At 35.1% G+C, this 21,281-nt stretch overlaps 1 protein-coding gene across 7 annotated transcripts in view; it reads left to right on the forward strand.

Annotated features, from left to right (window-relative positions):
• NRXN1 (neurexin 1) overlaps positions 1–21,281 on the forward strand; it is a 629,457-nt gene that overhangs the window by 254,692 nt on the left and 353,484 nt on the right. For 4 of the 7 annotated variants that reach the window (XM_042884865.1, XM_042884874.1, XM_042884885.1 and 1 more), the window contains one exon: positions 1,963–1,989. The exons of the other annotated variants lie outside the window; for them this stretch is intronic. In XM_042884865.1, the coding sequence (XP_042740799.1) occupies positions 1,963–1,989 (27 nt within the window). The remainder of the gene's footprint in view (positions 1–1,962; positions 1,990–21,281) is intronic. 7 annotated transcript variants of the gene reach the window in all.

Raw genomic sequence — 21,281 nt, forward strand, 5'->3', positions numbered from 1 at the left:
TTTTTTTTTTTTTTTTTTTTTTTTTTTTTTTTTGCATTTTTGTGTTCTTTATATAGTCTTAACACACTCCATCACAATATATTTGTACTATTGTGTGTTCTAAAAAGAGAAGACTAGTTCATCAGTGGCTCTTTTAGGCTAAAATACTTCACTGTGGAAGATTGGTCTCCGTCCTCAACTTCTCCACAGTATGAGTTGCACAGTTTAAACAGATACGCAGAAACAACATGTATGTAGGTCAGTTCAGTTATATCCACCAACTAATATACAACATACATATGTACCAAAGAATATCTAGTTTTAACAAGGAAAATGTTTCATTTAATTATGTTTTCCACTGATGGATTGCTTGGTCTCCTTTTTTTAGCCATCCAATCTATGGTAAACCCATCTTCTCTTTTTTAAACAATTCTGTGGTGATATTTCTGTAGTATCGAACAATAACACAACCCTTCAATGCCCAAAGACTGCGGCCCTCAGCAAACAGCCATGTGAACACAAGAGGCACAAACCCTTTTACAGAAGAAAAACAAAGCAAAAAAATATATTGGTTTTGTGGTTGAAATATGGATAAAATGTTAGGTTATCATTTCCTCTAGTTAATTAGTAAGAATATGAATAATGATGAAATCAGAGTGCTTTTGGTGTGCTTTCAAGTGCAAGTCAGGATTCGAAGGAGTACACTTAGGAAAGGTGCAAGTTCAGTGAAGTCAGCCACGTTCTGTGGAGAGATCTTTTGACAGAGCAGTGTAGCTATAACCCCGTTATTAAGTAACCGCAGATAAGACGATTCCTAGGAAGCATGCAAAACCCCACCTTCCCTTCGGCTTCACAAACCAATCGCGCCGGCTGCGCGCTGTCCCGACGTCCTGCTCTGGCAGCGCGGTGTCCCCGCGTCCTCCTCTCCCGCAGCGCCCCCTAGTGTCGCGCCGGGCTCCTGCGGCGAGCAGAGCGGCAGCGGTGGCTTCTGTAGCAGGGGGTGTGCGGCGGTTGCTCCTTGGCTGTTTGCGACCACTTTTCTGATGCGGTTGACGACACATGGCAAACTCAGCTATATGGCAACAAAATCTAGGTTTAATGGTGTATCTGTTCCTCAAAGGTATAAAGTGGGAGTAGATGTACGAACCAATTAGGCTGATGTAGATGTTTATTTTTTTAATGCGATAATAAAGGCAGCCAACACAGTACAGGTTAGGTCATTTTCTTTATATAAAAAATAACCCACTTCTTTCAATTTTTGCCTGCTTAAATAGTTGGAGAAATCCATGTATTAATGATATAATTTCTTCTTGCCCTTCCCACCATCTCACCTTTTTTCCTCCTTTATTATTTTTATTATTATTTTAAGGAAATAGTTTGAAAATAGTGTTCTCCAATTATCAGTTTACAGATGTGATCATTTTCTCCTTAATGTAGCTTTAAATGCGGTAACTTGCCATTTATTAATTCAATACTTTAAAAAAAAAAAGATGTGGAAAGCCCTATTTGTAGGCCTAGGAAATTGGCTTTTCAGTTTGCTATTCAGTTGTAGATCAGCCTTTGAGGTATACTATACAAGAGCAGTCCAAGGTGTCTGACTGAGGCTCGGCTTGCTCTATGACCCATTGTGACGGAGCACTTTCTAATTGCACTGAGAAAAATTACCTGTTCTTTCACAGATGGGGAAAAGGTTGCAGCCTGCCTCAATTAAGCATCTTTGACATTTAATCTGAATTTTTCACTTAGATTTGTCACCATGTAGCTTTGTTTGAAATTGGCCATTTTTACCCTATTTGTCGTTTCTATTTATAAAGATTTATCGCAGTATATCTGGGTTATAACAGTATGTAAAGACTGATGATATGGAGTGGCCATTTTTGCATGTGTCTGTCCCCGGAAGGGTGGACTGTGATTTTATTGGATGTCTGCAGCTATTACCTTGAAGGATAAATTTTCATTTTTCATCTATTCTTCCCCATCTAGACTGTATCAGGATTAACTGTAATTCCAGTAAGTGCCTATTCAAACTTTTTAAAATGTTATTCCACCATTATAAAATATGCAAACTAGATGAAAATGATTGTGGACAGTTTGCAAGTGCTTGATAATTTATTAATGAAATGTGATGATTAATTATCAATGTGTAAAAAGTCATCATATACTCTAGTGAGCATTTTGTGTCCTTCCTATATAACTTCTAATTGGAATGTTAAGAAAGGAAGGATTCTACCGGCTGTAAATGTGCGCAGTAAATTCTACGTATATGGCACAATACCTGTAGCACTGTATTCTCCTATCCAGCTATTTTATTGACAGTATCTTATCAAATTTCTAACATTTCTGATGAGCTGTCGTATCTTCTCCCTCTGGTCCTTTCCCTAGTTCTCCTGACATTTTGCTTCCAACCCATGGTGATAATGTGAGAACATAATTGTACACAGTACAAGAATTTTTATTTCAAAATCATCCTAGACAATTAACTGTATTAGCTGCCTGCTTGTGAAACAATTGGTTTTGCTAAGCTTTTTGAGAACACAGTATATTACAGTAAGGACATGATTAAGTCTGAGAATAACTGCACTTCTATGATGATTTTTTACACTCTAATCATGTAAGAAACTTTGAATTGAACATTTTTTTTCTGTGATGTGCATGTTTATGAAACAGAGGGAAACAATTGCCAGATGAATGGACTAAATTTTAACTTCTCTGATATTATTTGGATTAAGAGGCTATATTCTGAAAGGAGAAAAAGGACTGTGATTTTATTTTGAGTCTATGGAATTCCTGAATGGTGTCAACAAAAGTATTGATAGTAAGTATGGTAGATTTGAGTTTTGGGTTGTTTTTTCTTTCCCCTTCCAACAGGTTTTGTAGGGCAAGGATTGGCTTTATGCAAATAAAAACAAAACTAAACAATAAACTTAGCGGTTAGCATTTGTAGTGTAAATAGTTTCCCAAAAGTCATCAAAATAACCTCCCCTAATAGCTTTATAGTCCTCAAATTAAAATAGGGGTTGCACTAAATTGGATTGAAAAGAAAAATTCTTTTGGGGCAGGTTTTTCATCTCAACCATGCTTAAATCCAGACAGACTTTTCAGTACAGTAAATGTTTGCATGACCAAGGCACGAGGACAGTTTTGTCGTATGAAGGTTAAAAAAGTTGCAGTTCCTTTAAACTGTTCAGTTATAAAGATGAATATGTCCATTAATGTCCACTAAGATTATGACAACATTTTGTTGGTTTCAGTTGTAGGATTGTTATTTTTCTCTGGATCGAGTCCCAGTTAGAGGAAAAATTCAAAGTATAAAGCAAACAGCTTTTTAAACAGAGACTTAATGAGTAGACCTGCTGCTGCTAAATAATTTTTTTTCCATAGCAAAAGCAATAATTCTCATTTCTCAAATTCCTTAATAGAATCGGAGAATTCTTTTGAAAAGGGATAATGGGGGGAAAATATGCTTGTACAGTCACAGCACAATAAATCAATAGATCAGTAGATGATTGGCTTTTATTTCTAAATCTCTTTTGAACAAAATGAGTTTTCATGAAAATAAATTAAAATGTTTTCCAGGATACATTTTCAAGTAAATTTTAGATCAAAAGAGTGCCTGAAAATACGGAGTAAGTAACAAGCATCTCATTGGAGGATTGCAAAAAGCAGTGATATGTTTACTGCATTGAATTAGCAATTATCATCTTGGTCTCTTACAAAAGCAGCAGAACTTCTCTATAAAGTATTTTTGGTATCAGATACTCATAAACTACCTTTCTTTACAGTTTGTTTTTAGCTTTGTTGTTATTAGAAATGAACTTCCATGGTTAGTTCCATCTCCATTTATTGCTTGAGTACTGAACAGCTTTCTGTGAGCTTTCTGTACTTGTCATGGTAAGTACTGCAATACTTTCTTACCAGCATTCGCTGTAGTTTTTTCACATACAGGTAACGTTTCATAAGCAGTTTCTGTGCTTTAATTTTTGGTTATGAAGAATTATTGTGCTGAGCAGTCCTTAGGAGATGCTTTCTTGTTAGACAATGTACTGGATTTCAGTGGACCACATAATTCGTTTTAAAGCAACGGTATCCAGAACTTGAGCCTCTTATTTTGTTATAACCTACAATCATTCAATAATTCAAACTCTTTATGGGGTTCACTCAGTCCACTGAGAAGTGGATGTGTATCAATCCTGTTTCTCACATTTAGAGAAGCTTTTTTTTCAGATTTTTGCCTTTCTGTTGCTTAAAAATCTTAATTTAATTCCCACTGATGGGAATGAAATACCATTTATTATAAATACAGTGGCAATCATACAGCTAAGATCAGAATGCAGGTTTCTGGTTTGGATTTGAAGGAAAAGCCTAAAATATCAATCAAAAACCAGTATTTTGTCCAAGAGACAAAAAGGAAGAAAAAGCCCCTAGTTTCCTACAGTAATATGTATTACTAGTGAATAAGCATTGCACCTTCTTTTCTCCCTTGAGTGTAGCCTGAAAGCTATCTTTTGCTCACTGCAGATCAAGTGAGCAGCACTGTTGGCAGATCAGAGCTCAGGTTGTGGCAGCGATTTGCTCTACACTTTGTCATGACATCACCTTTAGCTAATGTCATGTGTTGCTGAAGAGGTGGCATTTTGTGGTCTTCCTTGTATGAAATAAAGACTTCTTTAAAAAATGTCAGAATGCTAATAATATCTCAAGTTACTACTAACCTAACATCTGTTTAAAAATATTGCAGAGACTGTTCATGCCATGACAATTTTGAGGAACTGAGTAGCATAAGTCAAACTTTTTTATTTTCTGCTACATTAAAATAATGTTATCTTTATAAAACCTAGAAACACTCACAATTCCTTCACATGTCAATTAGAAAATACCATTCCTGAAATGTTGGTTTTGTTCACCCTGAAATCACTTTGACGTGTTCTTCAGACATTCAAGTTTGCAAAATAAAATTGTCAATTAAACAAATGGAATAAATGGACCTCTTAAACTGCATGTAGATTTATGTCAGTGTTAAGACCAACACTGCAAGGAAAATGTGTGGAAAACTACTGTATGGCTACTGTTTCAGGATTTGTTTATATGTAAGACAGAGGCGAGTGATGCTGGTTCAAATAGCACAAATCCTTCACATGTAGGGTTGCTTGGCATTAGGTGTTCTGTACATATAACTCTTAAGTTGATTACTGTACAGCTCTCGTATACAAAACTAATGAGCTGATCCTTAAAAGCTACCTACAGAGAAATGCTTGAAAGACCATAAATTTCTCCCTTGTTAAGAGAGAGGTAGTTTCTGTTCAACTTTGGGAGACAAACGTTGCATAATGCAATGCTAATTTAAATATTCAACACTTATTTAGATATTCAAATCTTAAGTGAATTCTATTACACCTAATACAATGCTCACTTTTCTCCTTTTTTACCCATGCTATTTTAAGATCAAATCCAACACGTATTTCATTATGTTCTGAAAATGCCATTTAAGTCATTTTCAATACAGCTCATAGATCTTGATCCTTTATAAATGACTCTGAGTTTCACACGGATTCAGGGTTGCATTGTTTCCATTATAATTTATGCTTTATAGTATGCAATTAAAAGAGCATTGAGTTCAGATGTACTGAATCAGTTTTTTTCCTTGTATGTTTTTAGAAACAGAATTTAATCCTATGAAATTTACATGACATACATAACAGATTTTGAATGACTAGTGAGCAAAGTATGCAAGTATGCTGTATGTCCATATTTTCAGTCCTGCTGTGTTAAGACCTACTTTCTTGACTTAACTATAACGCCCTGTTTTTCTAGTTCTAATGCTTCCAAAACTGTATCACCTGAAAATTTCTGGGCACCTGTAACTCTTGAGGCTTCCCATTTTTTATGCGCAATGCACATTTTTCACAAGAGTAACCATCTTTTGTAGATTTTTCTGCATTGATGTTATTTCTGAAAAATGTACCACCTATATCTCTGTGAGTCAGCAGAACATGGCCATGGGATTTATATTAATTGATATAGTAAATAATTTTAACTGCTGAGTGGTAAGGGACTGATTCTCATTTCTGGATCAGATGCTCTTTTTCCAATATGGAAAAAATTGTGGTAAATTTTATTTTTTCCTATTGGATGCTGAAAAGTTGTTCAAGTGATGGTATGCATATTGCAGGGCAATTACAGTGCCTGTTCAATGCTACACAGCTTCTCTTCTGTAGGCTATGGGAGTAACCCCATCAATTTTCACTTTTACCCAAATGCAGGTCTGTTAGAAATGACTAAGAATGGCAGAACATTGGGAAACAAAGCAGTGAGTACTTTGGCAGCATACGTGTATACTCCAGGGAAAGTCCTAACTTGCTTTGCTAGCTGGGTGTCTGCCTCTCCAAATTAGGAGAAATTTCCAGAGCTTTGAGGAGGCCTTTCTCTCTGATAAAGTGCCCTTTCTCTTGTTGAGTTTGTTTGCACTTCTCCTTCTGTCTACATAGTAACAATCCATTCTCCATGTCCTTTATTTTTTTCTATTTTATTTTATTTTCTCACTATTTCATTTCTGTTTTTCTCTGCAGTCCTCTCTTGTTTCTTTCATTTGTACCATCGTTTCTGTACTTGCATATTCTGCAGAAGTGCAAACTCCATACGAGTAAGTTATTCTGGAATACCTATCTTCTGTTACTAAGCTTTTTTCTTGTAAAAACATCCTACAAAACCAAAGCACATCAAGGAGCTACGTTAGATTATCCACAAATAACAGGAGAATTACTTGTTGAAAAGCCAACAACAGTGTTTAAGTGCAGCATATTTTCACGCTACACATAGGTTTGGTAAAGTGAGAAGTCTTTAAATGAACACCCTACAGCCTTTTGAACACTAATGCTTGTAAGAATGCTTTTGGTAGCAAAGTCCAGAGTCTTCAGCTGTGCTCTTGTGGGTATTGCAAATTCTACTTCGATCAACAAATTGCTGATAAAAATGCATTAACTTCTCACTCTCTGGTGACAAGAACGACTAGAATGTTATTTCTTCCTTTCTTGTTGTCTTTGGCAATAGAAATTCATTAAATTGATGCAATATTGTTGCTGCCTTTAAAATACACGATTTAGTAATTGGTCTGTTTACTTATACAATGCCTTCAAATTTTATCAGATGGTTTTTATCTTTGTTTGTCATTCAGTATTGCTGGCAGCCTGCTAAAATATGCAAAAGATCTTTACCAGAGAGGACATACAGCAAATCAATGGAGCACTTTCACTCTGAGTTCAGTCAGGTATTCTGCTCTGTTTGGGGCATGACAATACTTTGCAGATTAGAAGACATAAAAAGGAAGGCTATGTCTTCACTGGCCGGTCTCACTGAAGTATTTAGTTCCTCATCCTGAATCTTTACTAATCCCATCCTGTTTATATGTTTCTGTCACTCTGTGTGAACTGAGGCTGAAAACAACCAGGCCAGGGAAAAAAACTTTGGAAACAAAGCTGCCTGTAAAACCACAATCGAGTGGAGTAGAACAGTTATGGGACAGCCCGTAGTTTCCATGGGCAGACGTAGAACCCTGATTAGACAGAATCTTCCAATTTCTTGTTCCAGGTGACTGTGCCATACAGCTTATGCTATGTATGATATGGTTTACTTCCTGAAGATACAATGGTACAGCCAGTCCCCTTGTCCCATGATCTTTTTGCTTTTTGGAGTGAAGCAATGGCTGTTTCCTCTCACTTGTGAACTGATTATCCTTCCAGTCCACTTGAAGGACAGCAATATCGCTTATGTCCATGCTGCTTAGAAAATCTTCATTTGTGCTTGCTTTTTCTTAGCCAGCAAAAGTGGAAATTGCTGTTGGTCTTTGGGCACATTGCCAATAAAATATAATTTCAGGTTCCTTTACTAGGAAATAGATGTTTTTCTTTCCATATGTATGCTTTTTTTTTTTTTTTTTTTTTTTTTTTTTTTTTTTTCTCTCTCTTTTCTCTTCATTCTCTTATCTTTTTTCTTTCCTGTTAAGACCTACATTTTGTATAGGGCACTTTAAATATTATAATTAATTTAAAAGGATCCTCAGTAATTCAAATATATACTATTAGTATACGTGTGACCTTATTAAAGCACAGTTGTGTGCTCCGTAATAGCTCGAAGCAGTAAGAAAGTCAGCAGTAAAAGGCTAAAGACAAGATTATTTATGTGAATTTAAAAATTACTAGAATATGGAGATACACCCTAATTACAAGGTGAAAAACTAATTAGATATAAGATTCAGACTTACTTTTTAGCTCTACCATGTGCATTTTCAGAAACTTCAAGATTTTGCTACAGAGTATCATACTTCCCAGTATTTCAGTGTACCATTCAGTTTTACAAGGCCAGATAGAAATAATTTCCAATTTACTGTGTATGTAGGGATACATGAGCCAAAAGTGTGGTGTGGATATATTTCAGTTGGCCCTTTGAACGTTAACATGCTGCCAAAATATAATCAGCAGAGCCCAAGGGCATGATCTGGAGTTCACTGAAGTTGCTCTTTCTGAAATGTGAGCCTGAACACTTAAAAGGGGAATGGGGAGCAAACAATAGTATGACAAGGGAAAACCTGAAAGATGAATAGGAAAGCAAAATGCTTCAAGCATATAACAGACCACTTTACCAGCTGGTACAAAGCAATCTTTGGGAGGTGTGAGATCTATGTTAATAGATTTAATAGAATTAATAAATCCAGATTTATATGAAAGGAGTCATCTTTCATACCAGTCCTATCAGGCTTTTCATGAAAAAGACTTTTCAGCAGTAAACTCAGTGTTTCCACTGTTCTTACAGGAAGAATCATTGGAAAGCAAACTTTTAATGAATAGCAGGTCCTAAATTTCTCTCATTCTATTTTTGAGAATTTCTTAAGCAGCATATGAAAGGAGGAAAACTTAATCACATTTCAGGACTGGTGATTGAAATTAACCTCCCAGTTTTTTTGTCGTGACAGAAGGTGTGCATTATAACCCATTCTCAGAGGCATAGTGAGCAATTATGTTCTCTTTAGGAGTACTGTTGCTATTATAGAATCATGGAATCACTTAGCTTGGAAAAGACCTTCAAGTTCTCCAAGTTCAACCATAAGCCTACCAAGAACAATGAATAAACCATGTCATTTATTTAATGCTTTTTCTTCTGGAGAAGAATATGTAAAAACTCATGTGATGTCAAACACGTGTTAGTAAATTGGTCTTTGGTGGCAGTCGACTACAGTATAGCTCTGTTATTCATGGTCTCACAGGAACTAGCATGCTCATAAAAGAGGAGGAAAGCAACCTGGTCTGGAGGGAGGTGTCCCTGCTTATAGCAGGGGTTGGAACTAGATGATCTGAAAGGTCCCTTCCAACCCAACCCATTCTATGATTCTATTATTCTGTTTGCAGATGTGATAAGATAGGAAAACAATAATAATAAAAATAAAGCTGCACATAAGCATTTTCTGAAGGGTTTCAGAATTCTGAATGATTGGATAGTAAAACAGTAGGTAGAGTTCAATGTTAGAATGTACAATGTATTTCTAGAAAAGGTAATCTTAATGGTTAGAATGGATTCTGTTAACACTGGGCTGACAAAATTGTGCAGTCATTGTAAATGGCCTTTGTAAAAGAGCCCAGTGTTCAGAACTGACCAGAAGTCCCAAAGGATGTTAGTAACTACAGGAAAAGGAGGTAAGACCAGATCAGAAAGCACTTTCCGGTTACTTTGCAGTCGTTGTGCATGTCTTGAATGTTGTGCACATTTTTAGTTTGTTTCACATGAGAAACTCAGATGAGTATTGGAACAAGGAGATTTCCAAGTATGGATTGACTTATGTATGTTGAGAAGCCAGGACAAGCTAGGAAAAACGTATTTTTATAAAGATATGGCTATGCAGCTATGAAAAAAATCAAGAAGTTGTTTAGTATGAAATTGAAATACATACAAATTTCATGTGGTAAGGCAGTTAATGTAGCTCAAGAAATCTATGAAATGTTAGTCACTAGTATCTGTAACTATTAGGCTAGTAGTTACTATACAGTGGCAATTCAATGGCCAAGCTTTTATTAGTCATTACTGAAAGTGTAATACTGCAGAAAGTATAGCTGGACTTCTGGTCTCATCTGGCAAAGGCACTATTGTGTCTTTAACAGTATTTAATGGGAGAATAGTTGCCAGTGAAAAGAAGATTTGCTTTCCATTTCTCTAAACTTTGTAATCAGATTCGGTGAAAATTAAAGGTAAAAATCCAGGCTATTTACAGTTAAAATCAGTCAAATAATTAGGGTAAACCATTGATGAATTCTGCTTTGTACGTGCCTAACATTGTGAATATTTTTTTACTTAATGCCAAGAGGCATTAAAAAGGAAATTTTGGTCTTCAGCTCTTTTTAAAGAAAATCATTGCTAGTATTCTGTATTAACGCAAAATAACTGTAACTCAGCACTGCACAGTTGATGAAGCTTCTAACTTTAAATGTAGATTGGAAATGCTGTCAGATTTCATCTATAAATACCTTTATTCATTTTTCACTTCATTGCTTAGAACTCTTTCAAAGAATAATGCTGTTGTGATGCTCATTTATTAATGCCTTTGTGGAAAACATTTAAATATGCTTACAAATTACAATTCTGTGGAAAAATATTGCAGTCTTTCTGTTATTGGATTACAGTTTTTTCAGTTAGTAAAATCTTGGAGTCTTTTTTTTCCAAACAAATCTGCCTAAAAATATGCTAAAATCATTAATATTTTAGTTCACAAATCAATGAAGTATATTAATAATGATTAGGGCTTTTTTTTCCAAATGGAATGCCTTTGTGAATCAATTCTGCAGTGCACATCTCCAGTACTTTTCAAGGAAAACCAAACAAATTGCCATCTCTCTGCAGGTAGGCATTGCTCTTCTGATGAGCACATCACATGTTCACCACTATAGTGCATAACTGGGAAGAATTTATCTAATGGCTGTTTGGGTGGGGTCTTTTTTTGTAACAAAATGAATGCATTAGAGATGCAGGAAAGAGATCAAGAATTGGAATTAGAGGGAATTAGATTTGAATGGGTTGTTTGGTTAGCACTAACACACTTGTTGAGCATTGCAGTAGGTCTAGAGTATTGTGAAGTGAGTTGCCAAGTTTGTTTCTCTCATTAATTAGTATTATGAATAGAACAGATATTATTAGAAGTGCTACTGATTGCAGTGGAAGTCAGATCAGATTGTATTTCTCAGTTTGGTTGATTAAAAGAATGGAGCTGCATAGGAAAAATTCTACTCCCTCCTGCTCAAAGAAGAAAAAAGTAGTTACCAAATAGAAATTTAGCTTACATTAAAATGATTCTGATATATTACTACTTCTGGAACTCTGACATAAATCCCTGGTAAGCAATCGTTTTACTCTATCAACATTAAGATCTATGAGATCTGATTACAGAAAGTGATAAAAAGTGCATGCGCAGAGAGCCTTTGTCTTTTCATGTGTAGTGCTGTAATACAGAAGTAGATTTCTCTGCCTATTTGTGTAAATAAAAGTTTTCAGGATTCAGTTTCTGTGCCATCTCTTGGCCAGTTCTTTATTTTACCTGGAGAAGATATAATGTAAGTATGTATTAGCTTTAGTTGTATGACTGTTTTGAAAATATGGGTTATTTTATCATTGCTTTGCTTCTCTGCAGTCATCATTGCATAAGTTTAACCTTGATGAAGAAGTCTAAGCAAGCACTTAGCTACAATATTACTCTTCATTAATGTTATAAGAACTGTAATTCATTTTTCAATGTACTTTACTGAAGAGCTAATAGTATTAAAAGCATCTACCTAGTGCATGTCACTGATGAGCAGTTTCCTATATTAAGAACACTTATGCTGTATCTAGCACATTTTGCCTTGGTGTCCATTAAAATGCATGAAACATCTATCATAACATTTTAAGCACTCAGTAGCTTATTACTGAAACCACATAACTGCTTACTTATTATCTCTTCTTGACAATGACTTTAACAAATTATATTTAGGTAGTTGTTAAAATTTCCATCCAAGCACATTTCTTTTTTTGGATGTCATGTCAAGAGGTTAATTTATGCTCCCTTACAGCTGATTTCTAGGCCTCAATCCATCAGACAAGTCTCTTCAAAGGAGATATTACTCTGTTGAGTTGAGACATCGAGATAAAGTTGGCTTTCTGAAATGCAGTCCCCTTTGGGAAGCGTGCAAAGAATTCTGCAGCAGTTATTTGTCTAGGCAGTACTGAAGCAACAAGGCACAAGAAGAAGACCAAGACGTGGAATGAGGAAAAACTATTAAAGAAAAAAAGGGAGCTGTGGTTAACATAACTAATTCTACTTCCCTTTCCCTTTCCCTTCCCTTCCTCATTCATTTTGCTTTCTGTAAGATTTTCCTCCAAGGAGTGAAGTGCACGTATATGGAAATAACTTTTCAATAGTTAGAAGTTCTCTGTCATTTCTGTCTGCACTTTAAGTCTTGTATTACAAATAGTAAACTCTGTCTGGAAACGATGATCAAACAGGTAAGTCAAAAATTCCATCTTTCACTCATGTGCCATGAGCTGTTTATGGATAACCTTTGGAAATCAGATCAGGAATGAAGAATGCAAAGCACAAACAGCATGCTTACAGCATCTAAAGAGTTCTATTTTAGAACTCAAACTGAAGGTATATGTGAAGATTGCCTGCTGAATTTTTCTTGTGCTTACCACTATAATATGAATGGTTCATGCCATTTTTCTACATAAAATTATAGCAAATTTGAAGGCAATTTCCTAGGAGAGAAGAATACAGCTGTACAAAGCACCGGTTATCAGAGGAGGAAGTTTTGTTGCAGCTCCAGTTAATGTTTTACAGATGACAGACTTGGAAAGTCTGTTGACAAGCTAATCAGCTATGAATAAAACAGTACTAGCTAGAAAAGACTACAGTATGGATTCTAGATTTCATGAAATGACATAAATCAAGATACAAAGAGTGCTTTAAGAAACTGCAAGTAGTAACTTTTGTCAAGAAGCTGACTTGGGTTTTCTTTTCAATAATAAAACTGTCATTCAATGACAATGTGCACAATTCTTAAGAGGTAAGAAATGGCAAAAAAAACCACATTTGCAATATTCTCACAACATTGAAATCAATTCCATCTACTCAATTGTAAAAGTCATTGTGTTCTTGTGCTTTAGTTTTGTACTACAATGCAAGAGAAAGAGCAAAATAACAGACCACAGATAAAAGACAGCAAAAAGTGCTTGACTGTGTACCTTGTTAGAATGCAAATGCTTGACCAGCCATAACTGCAAAATGAAATTCCCCAACAGTTGCAAATGCACAGTGAAAAGTAAAACCAAAGATCACTACTGCACGTGTCACAGTTAACTAAAGCTTAAGCTGGCCAACTTACGTACGTGTCTTGGAAACGAATAAGAGCAGATGGAGTGCAACATGAGAAACTTGATACAGAGTGAAGGTTAGTGTTACCAAAAAAGGCCTCATTTATAGAAAAGAAACATACACTGATCTACGGAGTAAGAAAGCTGGAAGAGTTGCTGTGAATTTTCTTTTAATACAATGCTACATATGCAAGTTGTCTGAAATAGCCTCGAATGTAAGCGGTGTCAGAGACATTTTAGTGCATTTGTTCCTAACAAAATCTTCACTGGAATAAGTATCTGCTATTTTTGTACATCTTATTCTGGGGTCAAGAATCCTGAAAAAGTATGTCTGAAAAATCCTATTTGTGAAGGGAAGAGAAGTTCCCTGCTAATTATTATTTAGATTTGTTTCTTAAAGGTAAGGAATATTACACCTGACTTCTGTCAATTGCAAGGAATGCTTAAAGAACACTTACAATAATTTTTTTTTTCAATGCAATATCATACAATTACCATTTTATTTTGAAAGAAAAGCAATCTTTTTTTCATTATAAGAAATATTTGAAGAACTATCATTTACACTTCTAATAATATTGGAACATTTAAATCTTTATATTCATGCTACTGCCAGTACACTGAGTTCTCTTTCCTGTTTTCCTTTTTTTCTCTTTGCCCATACCAAGGGCATCGGGAATCCTAACTCCTGGACACACAGTCTTGTGCAGCCAGAGTAGTGGCTCTTCAAAAGCTGAAAAGGTCTAAAAGCAATCAATTGTGCACTATTACTCTGCAGTGAGGACACTTCACAGGGATGAAACTCAGGGCTAGAGATGACATAACAGTAGTAATGAGGAAATACCCAAATCAGCAAAAGTGTTTTTGCATATGTTCTGTGATATAGTTTAGGAACGTTCAGGAAAAAAGAAGGCTAAACTTGTATGTCTCCATTGTATAAGCTGGAAAAATCAGAGACCGATCCTATACCCATCAAAGTCAGTGGAGGCTGTTGTTTACAGAGCAGAGTTCACCCTCTGTATTCATCTATATCTAATTTCTGAAAATAATCTGAAATATCTATTTGAATGTTTCTTATTTTAATCCCAATTACATAGAATAGGCATAGAATCCAAGAGTAAGCAGTCTCAAGGAATTTTGGTTTTTGATCCATGATGATAAGGACATTTAAAAAGATTTAAGATAAAAGCAACAATTGCAAATCTTTAAACTGTATTCTCTTTACCTTTAAACAGGCTAAATGTTACAAAGTAGCATTTCCACTAAAGAATAAACACAAAATGAGTATGAGATTTAATTATTACATAGCTTCGGTGTGAGTTACAACATTAGCATTAAAATGCAACTATTTCCTAACAGTAAATGTTTTTGAGAACTGTGTTGAGAAATGAGCTAGGTTAGGCATTTTGTAAGGCAATAACAAAATCAGGTTTATAATATCTGTGCCTTGGGATGAAGACACCTGTAAAAAAAAAAAAAGAAAAAGGAGCTTATTCTTAAAATAAAATCACAGTCCATTTGTTTTTTCCTTCTGTTTAATCTAAAATACCGTGTTTAAGCTGTAGTGGTAAAATGAAATATCTAAGGTTTTGTTTTGTTTTTTAATTTTCATTTTTGCGTAAGCATAAAGGTAACGTTGTTTATTTTTTAAAAAAAAAAAAGGTAAAATACTGAGAAGCATACTTAAATTGTACTATCTTTTAAAATGTTCTTTAGAGCTTTGACACTCATGGCTTGATATAAATGGGCACAGTCAATGTCAAAATTAGAAAGACTTTCTGATGAAAGCTCTTTCTTCTTCCCAATTGTCTGTGATAACATCACCAAAGTACCCCACGTATTCAAATTCTCAGGGAAAAAAAAAAAATAAATCAAGTCCAGTAACGATTTTTTACTCCATTGGTTTTAAGAGAAAAGAAAGAGGGTGGGTTTAGCCGTAGGAAATGATAGTAATAGTAGCTTACTGTTAATAACAGGTCCTTCCACCTTTAGAAAACACTTAGAGATCTACTATGGGTGACTCTACACACCTGTTTGTAGTATTTAATGCATTTATTAGCAATTTCATGGATCAGGAAGGAAGAATCAGTGATTAAGGACCAGAATTTGAAAGTTAGGTAGCTATCTCCTACTGAAATGCTTCTTCTAAGTCAGAATTCCTCCAGGTCTCTTAGGTTGAGAGGAAACAGCACTGTGTTTAAAGTTGTAAAGATGGTTGCAAAGAAAGGGGAAGTTGGTGGGTGTTTTGCTCTCCATTGCTTCAGATGCATAGAGGAATATTCTCTCTGTTTCTAGTAAACCCAGCACAGGGAATCATCCTTCTTTTTTTTTTTTTAAAAAAAAAAAAAAAGAAAGAAAAAGCCTACTTTGATTGTCAACTCAATTTTAATTTATTCAGTGCCTGTGTGTTTCTAGGTGAGTTGATGCAATGTCTCTGTTCAGGTTTTTTAGGTCCCTTCTTTCCTCAATGGCTGAACTTTCTGACTTGTTTCTCTCAGTGCCGGGTTTAGATGATGATCTCTCCAGGCTCATCTAATGTGATGTTCTGGGAACTGGGGAGCTGGATGAGAAAACCTCTTCTGAAACAGCTGCTTTCCTAATGCACTGCAGCAGCTTAGAGGAAATGAAGCTGAAGATGTTGATTTGAAAGTGTTGAAGTACTAATTTTGTACTTTATTTTGTCAAAGCAAAATTCTTAAATGTATTCAAATTAATCTTGAAATCTTTCATTCTAGCAATGTCAATCTAAGGCAAAAAGAAGAAACTATAATTTACTGAAAGTCACACAAGTGGTTTGTGGAAGTGCATCTGCTGGGTCCCAATTCAAAGTTTTTATGTTTAGGTGTGCTTAAAAAAATTAACATCATTCAAGCCAGGTTATGGCTTTATAGCTTTTTTCTGTAATGCTGCAATTATATGCAATTGCACTTTGAATGTACTGCAGGTTAAAAAAAAAAAAAAGAAGAAAGAAAAAAAAATTGTAGTTATTTAGCACAGAATTGTGCATGGAAGGTTTGCACTTACCTTACCTATAGCAAAGTCAGTTGTCAAGTTCTACATGATATCTGAAAACTTGCCTGAATATGTTCAGCAGTGAACTGGAAAAGCAAGAGCCAAGATCATTGACTTTTACTGTTCTTTTGTCCAGGGCCTTAGGATATTAATAAAGCCTTTAGTACCTTTAGCACGTTTTCTCTGATAGTCGTGATCCTTAGAGAATGGCTCAAAGAGAAACTGCAGTGTTATTAAAAGTCCAGATACTTAGCTAGCTTCTGGTTTTTAGCCTTTAAAAGATACTTCTATTTCATTATTTCTGAGAAGATGAAAAATAACCGTCCTTAGGGCTGTTTGTGTTTCACTTGCTTAGATGTGACTTACAACATTAGCATTAAAATGCAGCTATTTCCTAACAATAAATGTTTTGGAGAACTGTGTTGAGAAATGAGCTAGGTTAGGCGTTTTGTAAGGCAATAAAAAAATCAGGCTTAACCTCTCAAGTGCTCTGAGTTCATGTAGCTGTGCTTGCAATTTCAAAACTTATTTTTCAGAAGATATATAACCTAATATATGGTTATTAACAAGCAAAGCACACTACAGATTTTGAACATACATATGTGTATTCTATGTATAGCTGATATGGCAGTGAAGTCTGATGCCAAGGAAAGTGCAAGGACTTACAGCTCAGAAGTTCACTGCTTTGTGATGTTTCCTTCTGCACCAAGGTGAAAATTAAGTAATGGTTCTAGTACTATTTATAGTGAATAGACTTTCACTAGACAGTGGTTTATCATTAGCATGTTTTTCAGCAGTCACCAAGAAACCAAGTGTTTAATCAAGTAGGTCTGTGTATGTTCTGTCCCTCAGACTTGATCTACTGACCATGTAAATACTTGTGTCAACAACAGTTACTATCTCATAGTTCTGAAGAAATTAATGGATGGATGTAAGCCCTATAGAGCCCAAGTTAGAAGCTTTTTGAGGCAATAGATAGAGAATGTGGGGAGAAGGGAGATACTCAGCAATTCAGATCGTGAGCAGGGAAAGAAGTTCCCAGAAAATAGAGAAAAAAGACAGACAAGAGACTGTAGAAAACCTTTTGTATTCAGACTTGGTTGAAGTCTATTTTTCTATTTTTTTATATGCTACTATGGACCACTCACTATGTACGCTGCCTTTCCTTACTAGTGTAGTATCAAATGCAGTCAGTTTGTGGGTTGCTCGTTTAAAGGAAGCCAACAGAATTTTTGACCTTCCTTAGCTTTCTGCATTTCCATATGAGTGCACATGCAGAAACAGTTTTCATATTATTTCAGTCGTTCAGAATGATGTGAGAAAACCCATTCTACAACTGGAGTGAAGGCTGATGAAAAATGTTAGCACCTTTAATTTGCTTTGTTTTAATTTCCAAAATCTATGGTTTTGTTTTAAAATGTAATAAGGATGCTCTTAAATTTACAATACATTAGTTAAATTTCAAAAGGCAATTTTTCCTTTAATAAAGCTATTGTGGGCTGGAACATGGGGATCAAGTGCAGATGTGTTTCGTTGATATGATTCAGTGAATGTACTGTTCTTGTGGAAGTATCTGTGCCTAGAAGAGAATACAGCTGACAGAATTTCTTTGGCCTGTGCTATGACTTCCTGTGGTTGATGCCAATTTGTTTTAAACGATAAACTGACACACACCGTTGATCTTTAAAGGGCAACTAAATTTTTCTATTAATAAGAAACATGCATAGTTGAGCAGTTGCTGGATGATGCATACAGATGCAGTCATTTAAAATACAGTTTATTCATTGTATTAATTGGCTTTTTAAATTAGAGTTTGTAAATAAATGGGTCAGAAGACCAGAACTGATTTTGCAGCCAACCACCACAGAAAGGATAACAAAGATTAAGAGGCTTTCTCCTATCTGTCTGTGTCTCAGTGTGTGGTTCTGGAGGAATCCTTCCTGAATATTTTCCATGTTCCAAGCTTGTCCACTTACTCCCTCAAATTCAAAATGAAAGTGCTGCTTGATATTGACTGTCATGACGTGTATACTTGTCTGTTAGCAAACTTGTCTGAAACCACTAACATTTCTTACATTAACCAGTAAACTGATGGAAGTAGTTTTTCTACAACTGCAGTTCAGTAGGTTGGTCTAGCATTTCCTGTATCATACAGCCTCCCTTCCAAGTCTCCGATTAATTAGCCTTTCTTTTGATATTTCATTGTTGATGCCTACTTTTGATCATAGGATTTAATAATTCAAGCAAGTTTGGTACATGTTGTGCTGGTGATTGATGGTATCATAGGAGCCAATTATTCCCATCCTGATTCAAACAATTTTGGATGTGTGAGCTGAAAAGGCTCCCCACGAGCTAGTACAAAGAACAGGAATCTCCAGAAAATATTTGGAACATTTAGCCTACTGGAAAATTAGGCTTTTCTTTTGGAGGTTCATTCTTCTTTCTTTATTTGAAATGAGAAAACCAAAGTAAGCTAAACTAGAACCATATAATTCTCTTCACTGATTGCCTCAGTAACGATACAATTTAGTGTGTTTGGGACTTCACATTCAAATGACTATAGAAAACCTTTTGTCCTCAGAACTGGTTATAGTACTTGGTTTCATAATGAATTGCATCATCAAGATTCGTACCTCTATCATCTGGCTGCACAGTCTGCATTTTTCTATGAAGAAAAAAAAAAAGTTCTTTGTATTTGTATTAGCAATTACAAATGCTTTTGTATAGATGTGAAGATTTTACTGGTGTGGTGGCCTGTGAGCAAATATGGGATCTGTACATGTGCCTATATTTGTTTGCTTGATACTATGTACTTACTGTAGGCATACGTAAAATCTTGTAGTTATTTAAGCTTTTAAAAAAGAAATAGATGAATACATATTGAAAGGTGAATAGACATTGATAATATATTTTTTTTTTACTTAAGCAAGAGGAGACATTTAGTGAATTTTTGCATCTTACAACCTATCTCTGAAAGGACAAGTTTAAAATATGATTAAGGTATTGATATCAGAGAGAGTCAGAAAATGCTGGGTACATGAAACAAATGGACTCTCTTGTATCTAGAAAGTAAGGAATGAGTTCCTGAGGAAGGACAGCATGGGGAATACATTAGGATTAGAGACACATAAGAAAAAATAGAAAACACAGGAAAAAAATCTGTTTGAAATTTTTTAAACTAACACTCTTTTGTTTCTTCCTATACCAGACACAAAGAAATAGGTCAATTCTTTCTTAAATACATCAGCGCTTTCTGCCAGTGTGAGCTTGATGAAGTAAATGGAATCAGATTCATGTGAAGTTATAAGACTGACAAGTCAGTCCTTTAGTGGACTGAGGTTTGCAGTAAATTCACTTTAAGCTAAAGCACTGTAAACCAGGACAGAAAAAGTGTTTGAACTATTATGACCTGAATAATATTATGTTCTAAATTAAAATTCAATATATTTGAAAATTGTTGAAGAGTACTGATTTAAACAGTTTGAGTTAGCCAACATTGCCTAATAAAAGAATAAGTATTTTCTACTTAGTCCTGGCATGGTAACAAAGGATCTCCTTGAGTTTCTGTGCCTAGGTGTGCTTAACCATTTGAAAAATTTGTCCTAACAGTGCTAACATGCACATTTGCTACTTTTATACAAAAGTATGCTCTAAAAGACCAGAAATGCTTTAAGTGCATTGTTGCCATCATGCATCATACCTGATTGCATACTCTGCAAGTGAAGGCAATTCACAGGTAGTTTTCATCTGAGTTACCATTTAGAGGGTGATTGCAGAGAAAATAAACTTGGGAATGCATTTATTTGTACGAGAAAAACATACAAGTCTCTAGTCATTAACAGGTAATAGACATATTTGCCTATGTGAGCATGAACAACCCAGTAGGATTTGATATTCGTACACACTAAGGCTCTTTTACATGAATGAGAGACAATACAGGTTGTTAATGTGGGTTGTAATCATAATTTTTTTATGCTTTTAGGTCTTCCATGTGAAATAAGGGAGATTAAGTAGTCCAGCTCCTAAAAAGTAGAGCAAAGAATGAGCTTGACCAATAAAGGAAGAAGTATTTAGTAGCATTAAATGAACTATTTTATTTCCACTGGAATTTTTATTGATTTTATTTGATGATTTACTGCAAGTCTATTCATTGTCTTCCAAATCTAGTTTAAAACCCAAATCTAGTTTAAAATCCAAATCTAGTTTAAAACCCAAATCTAGTTTAAAATCCAAATCTAGTTTAAAACCCAAATCTTCCAAATCTAGTTTAAAAACTGAAGTCCCCAGTAAGATATAGGGTAATAAAAATGTATCAGATAGCATTATTGACTACCTCTGATGACTGTATCCAAGAAGAATATTACTTGCTTAAGCTTTATGCAAAACTGGTCTTTCTCTTGTTGAAGAAGCAACTTAGTTTAAGTAGCTGACACTGGTGAGTACGCATGCATCTCTTTCTGCTGGATTTGCACCCTTTCCCTAGCCTTGTGCAAATATAGAGGATTAGTCACGAGCATAGAGAGAAGGCAACATGATATTATTAGAATCTTGCTGCCTTTGCTGTAGCCAGTGTTTTTATTCCAGAAGATATCTTGACAGGCTCAAAATAACATACAATTATACTGCTCTGTGTGCAAAAGCAGAGCAAGCAAACATAAATGAAAAGAAATGCTGGTAGATGGTGTTAAAAAGAATTTCGGACAAAAAAATGTAATGTACACAGAATAACAACATCAAGCTGTTAGTGGCTTTTTTGCTCCATGCAGTCCTGCATGCTGACGGGTTTTGATTTTTGAGAACATCTTATAGTATTCCTATCAATAAATCCCTTCCATCACAGTTAGACTGTATCAGTTGAAAAGGAATCTGAAAATAAACGTGGGAGAGTTTCAGAACCAGTGACATACCCC

Source organism: Lagopus leucura, unplaced genomic scaffold, assembly GCF_019238085.1.
Source record: "Lagopus leucura isolate 7727_CA_CO unplaced genomic scaffold, USGS_WTPT01 Super-Scaffold_73, whole genome shotgun sequence".
NCBI classification, from domain to species: Eukaryota; Metazoa; Chordata; class Aves; order Galliformes; family Phasianidae; genus Lagopus; species Lagopus leucura.